The sequence below is a fragment of the Myotis myotis genome, unplaced genomic scaffold (assembly GCF_014108235.1).
Source record: "Myotis myotis isolate mMyoMyo1 unplaced genomic scaffold, mMyoMyo1.p scaffold_m19_p_6, whole genome shotgun sequence".
NCBI classification, from domain to species: Eukaryota; Metazoa; Chordata; class Mammalia; order Chiroptera; family Vespertilionidae; genus Myotis; species Myotis myotis.
This window is the reverse complement of record NW_023416368.1, coordinates 14,667,726-14,683,388: the sequence shown is the minus strand read 5'-3', so window position 1 is coordinate 14,683,388 and position 15,663 is coordinate 14,667,726. Positions and strand designations below refer to the sequence as shown.

At 34.5% G+C, this 15,663-nt stretch overlaps 1 protein-coding gene across 6 annotated transcripts in view; it reads right to left on the bottom strand.

Moving 5' to 3' along the window:
- The window catches only part of RNF145 (ring finger protein 145), a 58,226-nt gene that overhangs the window by 29,281 nt on the left and 13,282 nt on the right, over positions 1-15,663 (bottom strand). For 5 of the 6 annotated variants that reach the window (XM_036311833.1, XM_036311834.1, XM_036311835.1 and 2 more), the window contains 3 exons: positions 13,601-13,803; positions 7,265-7,373; positions 356-447 (listed from right to left, as the gene is read on the bottom strand). In XM_036311833.1, coding sequence (XP_036167726.1) covers positions 356-447; positions 7,265-7,373; positions 13,601-13,784 — 385 coding nt within the window. In that variant the 5' untranslated portion in view covers positions 13,785-13,803. Of the gene's footprint in view, positions 1-355; positions 448-7,264; positions 7,374-13,600; positions 13,804-15,663 lie in introns of those variants that run through there. The other variant, XM_036311836.1, reaches the window with a different exon arrangement.

Genomic DNA, 15,663 nt, shown 5'->3' with positions numbered 1-15,663 from the left:
TTTTTGGCTATAAGGTGATGGCTTTCAACAGTAATAAATAACTTTTAACACATTATACATTTCATTTTAATCTTACAAAGTCATAATTAGCTTTATTAATCTTCCCAAATACTCAAAATACCACTAAAAAGCACAAACAACTATAGGCAATGTATGATTATAAACACATAAAATAAAAAGCACTGATGCAAGGGGAGAAGAGACTAAGAAAAGAGAACATTTACCAATGGCTATAGTTTGAAAGAGTCCCTGAGTTTTGTTTGTTTGTTTCTGGTAGTAATTTTTTTGTAGTAATTATAAGATAGCAAAACTGGTTGGTTCCTACCTACACTTTTAATTCTTTTATAGCACTTACCTATTAAGGCTGTGGTAAATCGATTCATGGAGAGAGGTTCTAAATACATTGGTCCTTCATAGGCAGACTCCAGTTCACTTCGAACATAGTCCCTATAAAAGTAAAATGGTAAGAATGGATTAGATACATCCAAAGTGCAGATGGTAGACAGAAGCAGCTAAAGCACAGAATTCTTATAAAAAGCATATTCTCCTCTTAATAACTCCTCTTTCCACTTCTAAGGAAAAAATTAGGTATAATGACTTATATGGGAATGGCCTTCATCTCCTTCTTCCAAGCACTGAAACAGAATTCACAGAAACGGGCGTTTACTATGCAGAGACGACAAGCGAAACTCCACTGTGTTTTCTTTTCTTCCCATTACTTTATTAAATAATTTACACCCAGTAAAAAGCCAGCTGAGGCATCATTTCTTTACCCTACTACTTAATAATATCCAGCAATATTACATTAACTATTTCCTCTTTTGGTTCTCTTCCTCCATCCACCCTGTCTTATTTTCCCCAAAGTTTTGTCCCCAGTTATACTCAATTAATCACAGGTAAATCCTCAAACTAGTTAGGAAACTGTCCCATAAGAGGATAACCCTTTAAAAATGCCACTTTCAACTCTCTAGGGAATTTAAGTAGTCTATACATTTATTTTGAAACAAATCTTAAACCAAATCTAATATCCCTTTTTAAATTTAATTCATTTAACACGTGATTACTAAGAAACAACACGATTTAAGTAGTAGCCAAGAAGCCTTTATACTCTGAGAAAACAACTCTTAGGGCATAGGCGGGAAGCACAGAAGGGGATAATTTAATTTATTAATCAGTAAGTTAAATGGTAACACTAGAAAGTGGTTAAGTTTTATGACATCAAAGTGGGGAAATTTGTTTAAATATCCTTCCTCTTTTCTTCAATTGATGAATGCTTTATTCACTGTGTTTCAAAACAATCTGAATGTGGCAGGTATTTCTGAACAAACTCATATGGCTGTATTTACTTTTTCCATGAAATTACTTCCTATTAGGCAATCATGTTGAATTCCTTTAGCATACCACAGCCAAACAAGAAATGATCCTTACATAATCAGCAAGGAGAGTATTGCCCAAAATCAAATTTAAAAACTCAAATGACTTTGTTAAGAATAGAAGCAGTTTGGGGAACAATCCTAAGCTTCAATTCTCCTCTATCACTCTATGAAAACCACAGAACTGCCACCCACAGCAAAGAATGGCCCAGCTCAAAATGTTAATGGCCCCCAAATAGAGAAACCCTCATCTACAGCTTAGAATTATATAAGCTTTCATAAGATGGAGAGCTAGCTGGTTACCTGTATTTTACACAGGTAACTCTTGGGAAATTTTTACATTTGAAACCATACTTATATACCCAAGACAGACCAGTATGATAAAAGTATACTTTCATCTTTTAAAAGCACAGCCTCTTAATTCAGGCCATACATGAAAACTGGTATGTTTTTTTTTCCAAAATCTAGCAATTAAGCAATAAATTTTAAGAAAACTAGAATTTAAAAATTTTAGGAAAAAACAAAGAACTGTGGATCTGAACCATGAGCACACTGAATGGTGATGTCAACTAAAGTTTTCTTTTTCCCTTTTATCTCTGGATAGTCTCAATATTACAGTAGGATTGTTACTTGAAAATACATTCCATACATCACTCAAAATTAAGAGTATAGTTTAGTGATTCTAAGAATTTTATCAAATTCTAATGAGTTAAATTAGAATATTAATATTAAATGTTCATACTATACCACCTGAGCCCCTGGATCTCCTAGTTTAAATTTTCAGAACTATAAGCCATATCCATTCCACAGACATATTCTAAACAGATTTTTTTATTCATTTAAGGATAATCAGCTTCATTATGTGATACATGTATTTAGGGAAAACAGAGATCCAGTTTTTCAAGAGTTTATGAAATTTTCAATTTAAGAAATTAATATTTGCAAATGTCTTTATGTATAACCAGTTTTTGAAGTACCAAATTAATTATTTAAATTATCCAAGTAGTGTGACTCTTCTTCTCAGGACTATATTATACTCTACCTTGATATAAGTAGACTGGAGTAATGGTGGAAATATTTATAAATCATAGAATGAATAAGGAACTTGTACCTAGGACATGGGAAAATATCCTAAAACTCAATTTTTAAAAAGATAATCCCATTCAATAATGGACAAAAGGATATCAATAAACATTTTTCCAAAGAAGATTCACATAAAAAGAGCTAAACCTCATTGGACATCAAGAAAATGCAAATCAAAACCCCAATGAAATATCACTTCATATTAACTTCGATGTCTATACTAAAAAAAAAACAGCCACCAACAAGTGTTGGCAATGATATGGAGAAATTGGAATCCTCATACTAACTATGATGTCTATACTAAAAAAGACAGACATATCAACAAGTGTTGGCAAAGATATGAGAAATTGAAACCCTCATGCACTGCTGGTGGAAACATAAAATAGTGCAGCCACTTCAGAAATAGTCTGACAGTGCCTCAAAAAGTTAAATTATCATATGATCTACAAATTCCACTCCAAGGAAAAAAAGTATGTCCACACAAACACCACAAATGTTTACAGCATTAGTCATAATAGCCAAATATCCATCAATGAATGAGTGGACAAACAAATTGTGGCCTATTCATAAAATAGAATATGATTTGGACAGCAAAATAAAGTGATACATGCTACACTATGGATGAACCTTGAAAATATGCTAAGTGCAAAAACCCAGGCACAAAGAACCACATACTGTACAATTCAATGCATATGAAACATCTAGAATTGGCCAATCCAAAGAGACAGAAAACAGACTTCACACAGTTGCCCTAGTGCTGGCAGGACGAGGGGGTTATGGGGAAGAGAATGGGAAGTGACTGCTGGGTACAGGGTTTCTTTCTGTAGTGATGAAAATGTTCTAAAATCAATTGTGGTAATGGTTTGCAATTCTGTGAATGTTCTAAAATCCATGAAACCGTCTACTTTAAATAGGTATGTGAATTACATTTCAATAAAGCTGTTATTTTTTTAAGGACACTTGGTTATAAAACTGCCACATGAAATCTGAACCCGTTTTTTAAACAAACTAAAAACTTCAGCCTTAATGATTTATACATATGATACATTATGAATAAGAATAACACATCTTCGCAAATCTTTTGTGAGATAGCATCATGTAGGGTAAATTATACTGAGGATAAATACTAAAATATGTCATATTTTGAAATATGTTAATATCCAAACTAACTTTGTAAGATGGATGAGTCTTACTTTAGTTTCAAAGAAGCAACTTGCCAAGGTAACATAGTTTTCATTCAGTAGTAAGACTATTTCACACCCAGTCTGATTCTAAAACTAATTTCTTTCTACCAACCATCCTGTCTCCCTAAGAGAACTAAGAATCTGAAAACCTGAAGTCAAGTTAAAGTCTGAATCGTCCCTTCAGTTTTTTTTATGTGTAAATCTCAACGAATTATAATAAGGATCAAAATGAAATCAAGAACAGGAAATATTTTTGTATACTGTAAAATTCTATTACAATTCTTTTATTGTTTAAAGTAAGTTTAAATTTTCTAATAATGAAACCAAACTTTAAAGATCAGAAAAAAGCATTACTTCAGAAACTAAAACTAAAAAGTTGAAATTGCCACAAAAATAATTAGAAAAAGGCTTTTCTTACAGCTGACCCTTTTATCTTTACATAACAGAATTGTGACCTCTCTAAAAAGGTCAGGATGGCAATGCCATAGATAAAAATAGAGCTACATGATTTCAGTATCACTATACCACAAACCACATGAAAACTGAAAAACCATGAGAGAAAGGGCAGGTTCATTGTTTTCTTTTTTTACCTAGAATTATAACTAGCAAAGCAGTAATTTTTTTAATATATATTTTTATTGATTCAGAGAGGAAGGGAGAAATAGAAACATCAATGATGAGAGAGAATCATTGATTAGCTGCCTCCTGCACACCCGACATATGCCCTGACTGGGATCAAACCGTGACCTCCTGGTTCATAGGTCAATGCTCAATCACTGAGCCATGCCAGCCAGGGCAAAGCAATAATTTTAATAGCTCTACCTTCAACTTTGAGATTCCTCTGATTAATCATCAAAATCCTATTAACTTTCTTGTTCAATCCCTCCACCCCCACCAATATTCCCCCAACCAGTGCTGTCTGCCTGTTTTTCTATCTATGAGTCTATCTCTATTTTGTTTCATAGCTCAATTTGTTCGTTAAATTCCATTAGTGAAATCATATGGTACTCTATAAATGGTCCTGGAATAAATAAAATAGAAAAGAAAAAGTCCTATTAACTTTTAAAAGCTATCATACCCTGCCTGGTGTGCTCAGTGGTTAGAGCATCGTCCTGTGCACCAAAGGGCCATAGGCTCGATTCCCAGTCAGGGCACATACTTAGGTTACAGTTTAGGTCCCTGGTCCGGATGGGGCACGTGGGTGACGCAACCCATTGATGTTTCTTTCTATCTCCCTCTCCCTTCTTCCTTTCTCTCTCTAGAATCAATGAAAAACATATCCTTGGGTGAAGATTTTTTTTAAAAGATAAAAAGCTATCATTAGGTATAGTATGAAATATTCTGCCATTTCAAAATCATTTCTTAAGAACTAACAACATAGAAAAATGCTCATAAAACAATGCTGTCTAATAAAAATACTTAACAATGTCAGGTAAAATTCACTAAGCACTTATTATATGTCAGAAACTGGGCTAAGAGTTTTATGTGCTTTATCTTACATAAACTTTACAATAGTTCTTAAGATATTATCACCATTTTACAAGTGTGGAAAACTGAGACCTATCTTTCTGTTAAGTGACACTACAGTTACGGATTAGTAAATAAGGACCGTGAAATCTGAACCTATGAAATCACCTATCCATTTATCCAAAAGAAGTGGTGCTCTTAAGTGCCCGGACACTCATTTATACCCTAAAAGGGTGACGTACTGCATTATACTCTACAGACACAACTACTGTTTACTCTCTGAGTGTGAGCTGAGATTCCGGTGTTTGGGTAAGGCCATAGGAAGAAACCGTGTCCAGGTTTGGGGGCAGGTATTGGAATGGGAAGGCCAGCATGTTGTGTGTGTCAGCACTGGCCCTTGGACCTATGGAGAAAACAACACTACAAGAGAAGGCCCAAGTTATTCCCACGATGGAGCCTAAGACAGGGACATACTTGTGTGACACCAAATTAGAAAAGTCATTGTCTCTACTTGCGAGTAACACACAGCTTGACTTGAAACACTGTGAGGATGACAAGAAATGCAGCACTACTCTGGCAGCTCCAGATTTTGCAACTTTGACATGTGAGGACATACCCTGGGCAAGACAAGAGTAACTCCCCACCCTCCAGGTACCTTTTGGAGCAGAGGAAATCAATCAGACAGAAACAGAGGAGAGGAATGTGAGAAGACTGGTTTCTGAGAAACACTCTGGAGCCTCTGAGAATTAACTAGATGAAATATTAAGGAGGATGAAGCAGGACCTTTCCTGCTTCAACAAGAAAGGCCAAGAGTCAGTGACTTTTAATTATTTTCACTTTTTCGTATCCAATGCAGTGGTGAAAACTGAAAGGTATTAAAAAAATGGAAGGACATACCAGAATTTTAACAGGTCTATCTCTGGGTGGCATAATTTCAGGTGATTATTACTGTCTTTAAATGTTCTGTTTCTCAAAACTTGTCCAAAGTGAGCAGTACTATGATATTTTATAATCGGGGGGGATTATAAAATAACATAGTACCATTAAGTCAACCATTCGATTCTAGTCATATAAAAATGCTATTTCCAACATTAAATTTCAAGCCTACATCAAAATGTTTCAGACCTCTAGACAATTATATCTTGTTATATATGCAAAGTAGCTGTCACTCTTCTTAGACTAGAAAGTATATTTTATACATTTCAATCAAAACAGAAAAATAATACTCCAAAATATATTCTACCCTATTACATTTACTGTGTGGATTTTGGTTCACCTGTATTTCACCATTCTGTTGCAAAGTAGGACACTCATATTTATTGGTCTTAAGTTTTAGGGCTAGTAGACCTAGGCAAACAGACACTCTTGCTAAAGAGGTAGAGTTCTGAACTATACAATTAACCCCATCAAATAATTTATATCAATCATCCACTATGTACATGGTTGCATCTTATACTGATTCTCATGCAACATAAACTGACTTCCTAAAATAATAAAAGTAATGAAGTCTGTAACTGTTAAAGTGGTCCTATAGCCTGTCTTTGGAAATTCTTTCCTCAGATAATACAGAAAAGCTCATGGGTATCACTGTAAACATAAGCTTAAGGCCCATTTTATATAAGACTAGAGGCCCGGTGCACGATATTTGTGAAGCGGGGGGGGGGGGGGGGGGGGGGGGATATCCCTCAGCCCAGCCTCTGTGGAGTGGGCCTAAGCTGGCAGTTGGACATCCACCGAGGGGTCCCTAGCGCTGCTGCGGAGGCAGGAGAGCGCAGCAGCCGTGAGCCCAGCTTTTCTGGCTGAGCAGCGCTCCCCCATGGGAGCGCACTGACCACCAGGGGGCAGCTCCTGCATTGAGCATCTGCCCCCCGGTGGTCAGTGTGCATCATGGCGACCAGTCATTCTGCCATTTGGTCAATTTGCATATTAGCCTTTTATTATATAGGATTGTTTTTAAAAGCAAAAATAAAATTTGAGACATAACCCCAGCTATTAATCCTGTATGCTAATATTTATTTAGAAAACAAATATTAAAAAAAATGGTTTTGGATACCTACCAAAGCCTCAGCTTCTTAACTATGTTCATGAAAATAATTTTTTGGTAAAGAAAAACTTGAAATTCAGTCATTCATTTCAAAAATGGGGTCACATTCTTACCTGGAGATTTGATGTCCAGCATAGAGGAGAAGGGCAGTCAAAAAATATAGGTAAAGCTGAACCAGGTATTGCCTGGGCAAGGTTAGTAGCACAACACTTAAGATATAACCTGTAGTAAAAATTAGGAGAAATATAAATAAAGTACAGTTCTAATTTAGTCTCCCAATTAATTACACCAATAAAGACAGATTGAATTTCTTTCCAATTAGGTTTCAACAACTTAAGGTTTTTTTTTACTTCACTACCAAAGTAAGTTCAGCACAGTAAAATCACTACAGATTTTTTTGTTGAAGATGTAAAGCATTTTTCACTTCTTTTGTAGATGTTTGTACTTTATAACTGGACACATCACACAAAGGCACAGCAGACTCCTCTCATCATCTACCCTTCCCGACATCCACTCACTGATTCTATAGAGGAAGAACTGGGCACCTTCCTGTCCCTTGAAGGCTTCCCCTTCCATTCCACGTAAGGTCTTATTTTTCCAACTCCTAAAGACCTCTACCTTCTTCATCTCCAATCATTCCCCTGATATCAGTCCTTACCTCTCTTTTCAAACAATGTGCAGGGCTCTTTCCCAAGTCCTGAGGAAAATTTCTCTTCACACTAATTTCTCCTTTTTCTATTGCCTATTTTTCTCATTCCACTGACAAATGTTATAAACTATGTGTATCAGTGTCTCTATTTTCTCTTTTTTTTAATGTTTTTAAATTAATTTTAGAGAAAGCAGAAGGGAGATAGAAACATTGATGAGAGAGAAACATGGTCAGCTGCCTCCTACACGCCCCCTACTGGGGATCGAGCCCACAAACTGGGCATATGCCCTGACCTGGATTCCAACTGGGGACCTGTAGGTTCATGGGTTGATGCTAAACCACTGAGCCACACCAGCCGAGCAACTGTCTCTATTTTCTAACCATCTATTATTTCCTCTTTATATTCAACAATCTACACATCCTCTACCAAACCCCGCTTCCACTCTAAAGAAGAAAACCTGTGTATCTTTGTCCCAGCATCTAAGGTAACTACTCTCAAAATTGTTATTGACTCTGTGACATGAATTTCCTTTTACCCTCCCTCTAAATCCTCCCCTCCACTTTCTTTTCACCCTCTCAAATGAACATAGAAAATTTAGTCTCTGAACAACTGCTTTTCTCTGTATAAAACATGTAGCTCCAATAATCAATTTTGTTGCTTCAAATATACTATTCTAGATGTATGGTATCAATAGTTACTCGGAACCTATTATATAAGCAAGAAAACCTTAATCCTTTCTTTTCTAAGTAAAAAACTTAATCATTTCTTTTTTAAATGTATTTTTTATTGTTGATAGTATTACAGATATCTTCCATTTTCTCCCTCTTTACCCCCCTCCTCCAAAGCTTAATCATTTCTTATTCTAAGTAGACATCTCATAGCACATGATGGCTGGTCATATTCCAGTAAGATGTTCTCATATACAACAAGTACAAACTGAGCTCCTGCCTCCTTCCTCAACAAGCTAGCTCACCCTCTTTCCCTCTCCTAAATCCCATTCACGCTGACTCAAATCTGAGTCATCTTTTCTCCTGTTACCAAGTCCTGCTGAGTCTTTCTCAATAAGTCTGTCACATGTTATCCTTCCTTTCCAGTCCCTATGCATCCATCCTAATTCACTCTGTAATATATAAGTATATGAATTACTATTCTTCTTTCAGTCTCCTTTCATCTTCATATATCCTATATTTCATTATCAGGGTAATATTCTCAAAACCATCACTTTCATCTAAGCAACTCTCTTGTTCTAAAACTTTAAAGTTCTAAACTTCTCAGTCTGATATTCTAGGTCTTGCAAAACCTGGTTAATTTACTCTCCTGTCACTATTTTCCACTTATTAATGAGTCTTTATTAGGGCACAAATATCCCTTCCTGCACCTAATGCTTCTCTCAGGCTGACTCAACCACCGTGCTTAAAGCAAGGAAAACAGGTGAGGTGTGCTAAGGGACTAAAGAGGCAGAATTCAGATTTCACATGCACCCTAGAATAATCCAGCAGAAGCCAAAGACAAGTATTTCCATTCGCTTTTCATTTCTGAAAATAATAGCCCGAATTTATCTTGTTAATCATTATCTCAAAGGACTTTAGAGTTATTTTAAAGGATATTTATGATATTTAACAAGCATTTTTAGTGTTTGTGGCTGAAGAATTTTTCTTATCAGTCTATGGCATAAAACTTCTCCTTAAATTCTTTTAATGAACTATCCTTTTCCTTTCCATATATTATCTTTCTCTTCCCCTGCGCATCTCATAAAATCAGCTGCCAAATCCTCTAGATTGAATATATTCATTTAATTCATTCTTTCAATTATCCAGTCACTCCACCAACATTATTACATGTAAAGTATGACCCATATGTATTCCTAGACATGGAAGATCCAAAGGAGAATAAAATAATAAGTCTAGTGAAATATAAACCTGGACAAAGGTATGATACAATATTGTTGCTGTAATAAGCAAACATTAGAAGGGCTATGGTTGATTAACTGATTAAGTTTGATCTGGACCTCAAAGGGTGAATAAATCTTTCTACCAGGCGAAAGAAAGGAAAAATATTCTAGGAAAAGAGAATAGCCGGAATGAAAACGATAAAATCACAAAGAGTGTTTTCAGGAAACAGTCAATTCTGTAAGCTAGATTAAAGTTCGGTGTTAATAGAAAGAACATTGGGAGAGTATTGGGGGATAGTGCTGACAGAACTGGTGGCAAAAGCCTCAATATAAAGCCTTGTATATGACAATAAGAAGTTTACACTGAACTAATGGTTCTCAAATCCTTTAGAGACCCATTAGGTTAGGCAAGAAAACAAACAAAACAAAAAAACAAACCAAAAAAAGAACAAACACCCCCATTTTCAAATTCCAGTGGAAAAATAGCTCTGTGATAACAACATACTGCACAAGATTTTTGAGAGATTATGAATACTTTTGCAAAAATGAGAGTAGTATGAATAAAACTTTTGAACTAAGACTAGATAATTCTAAAGTTCATATAGAAAACTAACAACAGAAAAACTCAGAGGGAGAAATAAAAAGCAATGAAGGGGCTAACTCTATCAGACAATGAAATATAGTCTAAACCCTCAATAATGAGATAGACAAACTAAAAGGAGAGGCTCAGTCGGTTGGAGCTTCGTCCCATACACCAAAAGGTTTCGGGTCTGATTCCCGGTCAGTGCATACAAGAGACAACTGATGAATGTTCCTTCCTCCCTCCCTCCCTCCCTCCCTCCCTCCCTCCCTCCCTTCTCTCTTCTCTCTTTCTTCTCTCTCTCTCACTTTATCCTTTCCTCTCTTTTTCTAAAATCAATAAACATATCCTTGAATGAGGCTTAAAAAGAAAAAAAAAAAGACAGGAAAAAAGTTCAGAAACAGAATAAAATGTATTTGATAATACAGTATATTAGTATGCTATGTAAGTATATATAATTTACTATATAATAATCAGGAAAACTGTTTAATAAATACATGGAGACTACCAGACAGTTATCTGTAACACACTATGCATGCATATAAACTCGGAAAAGCTTTTCTAATTGATTCAAAATTGTAAAGTTACAAAAGAAGAAACAATAAATTCAATCACACTAAAAACAAATTCTGCATGTCAAAAAATATCAAGCATAATTAAGAGAACTGAAACTGGGAAAAATAATTTCAAAGGGTAAATATCTCCCACAAATTGTTAAAAAAAAAAAAAAAAAAAAAGGCTAACAATATCATAGTAGGCAAAGGACATTAACTGACAACTCTCCCAAGAGGAAATAACACTTTTTTCTTAAATGTAAATATATTAAATCTCACTCATAATAAGAGAAAAATTAAAACTACATTTAAAAACATCCATTTTTCACATACTGAAATAGCTAAATATGAAAGTTTGATAACAATGTTTTGAAAAGGATGTAGGACTGCAGGAACTCTCAACCATTGCTCCTGGAGGTACAAAATAGTAAAACCCTATGGAGAGTGCTATCGCTCAATATTACAAACATAATTTGGTGAGTGCATACGGGAGATAAACGTATGCTCTCTTTAATCCAGCAATTTCACTTCTAGTAATTTATCCCAACAACATATTTGTACCCGATGAAATTATGGTTATACCAAATTATTTAGTACAATACTTAATGGAATAGAAGACAGGATCTACCTAAAATATCCACTAATAGAGCAGTTAGTTCAATAGATTATGGTATAGCCATATAAGGACACTGTGCTAGTATGAAACAGTTATTCGACTGGGGCGAGAGTGAGAACTCAACATTATCTCAGAATCTTTTGATTTGGCAGAACAGAATACAAAGTTTATCTCATGAATATCTAAAAGCAGTAGTTATGGTTCTGATTTATCATTAAAGTTAAAACAAACAAAAGGTTCAGAACAGTGTGCAATATACTATCAGTACAAAAAAAGGGAAATACATACACTTAAATTTTTATATTTACACTTACATATCAACACATTTTTATACATACACACACACACACACACACACACACACACACACACACAAAAATATCTCTAGGATTATACACAAAGAAATAAAAATAGCTGCTTGTGCCCTAACCGGTTTGGCTCAGTGGATAGAGCATCGACCTTCGGACTGAAGGATCCAGGTTCGATTCCGGTCAAGGGCATGTACCTTGGTTGCAGGCACATCCCCAGTAGGGGGTGTGCAGGAGGCAGCTGATCAATGTTTCTCTCTCATCGATGTTTCTAACTCTCTATCCCTCTCCCTTCCTCTCTGTAAAAAATCAGTAAAATATATATTTTTTTTAAAAAATAGCTGCTTGTTCGGGCTCAGAGTGAGAACTTAATGAATGAGGAACAGATATAGGGGGCGATACTTTTCACTGTATACTTTTTATGCTCGTTGATTTTTGAACATAAATACATTACAGTGTGTTTAAGGAGAAAATTTCTATAATCAAGAACATTACATAAGCACTACATAATACTTTGACACAGAGGTTTCTACAACCAAAAAACTATTCAAGCTGAAATGATCTACTATGTAATCACTGAGCTTACTCTACCATAGCATATACTAAGTGTATTTAAGAAGGCTGAGTTACATTCACAAAGTTATGTCAGTGGTCATGAATGGCAACTGTACTAGAACACATTCAATTTCTAAAATTAATGTTTCTGGTTACTAGGTGGCTATTTTTATAATAAATGTTTAAATCTATTAAGAAATAATATACATGATAAGCACATTTTTTTAAACCACCCTGTAAATTATTTGCTGATTAAGCTAAACATCTAAGCCAAGTACTCAATTGTTCTACTAAAACAGACTGGAATTATTTTCTATAAATTGGCTAACATACAAAGCCTTTAATAAAGGGCTGAGAATTATAATATTTTACAGCATAAAAGAATCTTCTCATGTCACAGACTTTCCCAATGTAGTGCTACCTGAGAGAGACAGTTTATTGTATTCAGATGTTCTGATTCCAGTACACACTGTCTTTTCTGCTAGATCTTATTTCTTCCCACAATGACTTACTTGGTCTCTTAGAGCTTGAAGGGGTTCTCAGGGCTAGGCTTTGGAACCCAAGAAGTCTTTCAATAGATAAAAATAAATCTCACAGAGAAAGGACAATCCTTCACAATTTTATAAAAGATAAACTTGTTGATGGGCAATTCTAATAAAAAATATTAATAAAACTACTATAGTACATCATTCAAACCATGTATTGAGTTATGCAATACCAATGTTAAATAAAATATATTGTTGCTATCATTTCATGTAAACTAAAAATTAACCAAAAAATTGAGACTCATGACCTTTAATGTAGATGAATTTTATGTTTCCTGAAAGTATTTCTTGACTTTAATTTCTTCAACCCCCTCAACATAACTTTCATAACTAACTCTAAATCATATCAATTATATTTCAAGGAGTATTTTAAAAGAAAATATTATTATATCATTTCCCACCTTTCATTTAACTGAAATGAAGGCTTTAATTTTCAACTGATATTAATCTTTTGGAACAAGAAAGAATAATGCATTTTAAGAAGCTTACTTTCTGAATTACTACCAAAACCACAAATAATCACAAATTAAAACAAGCTAAATGTCTAGAAAAGTATTCTTCATTATTTATATTTTATCATATTAAAATCTAAAATGTTTTCTTCTGCCTTCTACTTTCATCCAGTAAAATAAATGCAACTGTTTTCCTCTACCCCTAATAATACATATGCAATAGTCAGACTATAAACAAGATTCATAAACGTTTATCATGGCTCACTAAAAGATGACAAAAGGTGATGCAGATACTTACCTACATAATGCATATTAAGAGCCAAATACTTATATTGGAAAAGAGGGTTGTTATTGAGGCTACTTCTTTGGATCTGCTGGAAGAAGGAGCTGACATCCCATCTGTACAGGACATCCAACAGCATGATGCTTGGCACCCTCAGGGCCACATTTAACACTGCCTCCATTTTCTCCTTTGCAGCCATGTTTTTTCTTGGAGCAGACCTAAAATTCAAGAGACACATTATATCAAAACAAGTCACCTCAAATAGCTTTTAGATATCTTCTTGTGACTCTAACCGATTTTCACTATATTGGAATGTATGAAACTTCCTAGCCACATTAAGATTCTGATGAAATGTTCATCAGGCCTCCAAATTTATTTTTAAAAAGCTCCTAATTCCAAATCTAGGCACTTAGCAACAAAATACCCTAAAAGAATATTGCAGCTTTTGTCCAATTAATTTGCAATGAAAAATTCACTCCTATGTAATTACTTGAGATGTATATAGCTCTTAAATGAGGGAAAACATTAAATATTAATAAATGTTAAAAACCTAAGCAATTAAATAAAAATTTGATAATTATATAGTTTGCAGCATCTCATAGTCTATCCTTTTCCTTATCACTTACAATCAAAACAGAAGTACTGAATTTACATGCTATAGATAAAATCCAGAGAACTGGTGATATGTACTTGTAAAGGAACCATTGTTCGGAATACTTATCCCTGAATTATTAAACTCTTAATCTGAAATTTCCATCATTTGCCTTCAAGGTAGGAAAATAATTTAGATTCTTCCTATGATACACAGACATGCTGGCACATGAAAAAAGTCAGGCACCGTGTGAGTCTGCAGCCCCTGACTTGACTGAATTGTGATGAGTAGTAGGGTGAAGGGGGAAAAAAGAAGGAAATTAAGGATCTCCTGGACAAATCTATTTAAAAGGACAATTCAGTGGAATACTGCTTTATATAACTGAGCTGCAAATTAATCCAAGGAATTATAAGAAAGAGAACAGGACAAACAAAGGTGGGTAAAGGACAATTTTAAGATAATTCTGAATTGTTGGCTCTGACAATATCCTTTTAAGAATTTTGCTGAGAAAGCTAAACACGTGTCTAGCTTTGGCAGTGATTTCAGGCAAAGGAAAACATTTATTTCTGAAGAAAATTATAGTGACAGATTGCTATGCTATAGTTAAATATTTGTCAGTATTTCCATTTTACCCTCTAATTTTCATTGCTTCCAAGCTCAGATAGTTGTTTTTTGTGTTGCTTTGTTTTAAAAGGGGGGGCAGCTCAACTTGGCACACTGTTATTATAAGTTTTTCAAGCATGGAAAAACTGATAATTTTATTGATTGTTGGCTAGTCACATACCATTCCTATTGCCCACATGTTATATATCAGTGATGGCGAACCTATGACACGCGTGTCAGAGGTGACACGCAAACTCATTTTTTTGGTTGATTTTTCTTTGTTAAATGTCATTTAAATATATAAAATAAATATCAAAAATATAAGTCTTTGTTTTACTATAGTTGCAAAGATCAAAAAATTTCTATATGTGACACGGCACCAGAGTTAAGTTAGGGTTTTTCAAAATGCTGACACGCCGAGCTCAAAAGGTTCACCATCACTGTTATATATACATATATCCTATCAATAATGCATAATTAACATTTTTATAAATACTGAAATTCTGATTACTTTAAATGAACAAGACTACTTTAATAATTTTCCTACTAAGAAAAAATAATATTGTGAGAGAATTCAAATCAAATAGGTGGGCCTAAGGGGAAAAAAGCACTGAAAAATAAAATCTCAAATCAACGTTTATTGCAAATAACACCATTCAGGATCCTAAGTTTCTCAAAGCTTATATTTAAGCAAGAAAAAAAAAAAGCCTGGGAAGAAATATACCAAAATATTCACATTAACATCCTTTCAACAGTGGGGCTGGGGTAATTTTTATTCTCTTCTTTCTACCTTTTCCTGTTTGTGAAATGTTTTAGACTATACTTGTGTTATTTGGAAGGTGAGGAGATGCACTTAAAAAAAGAACAATTCTTGGTAAAAAGT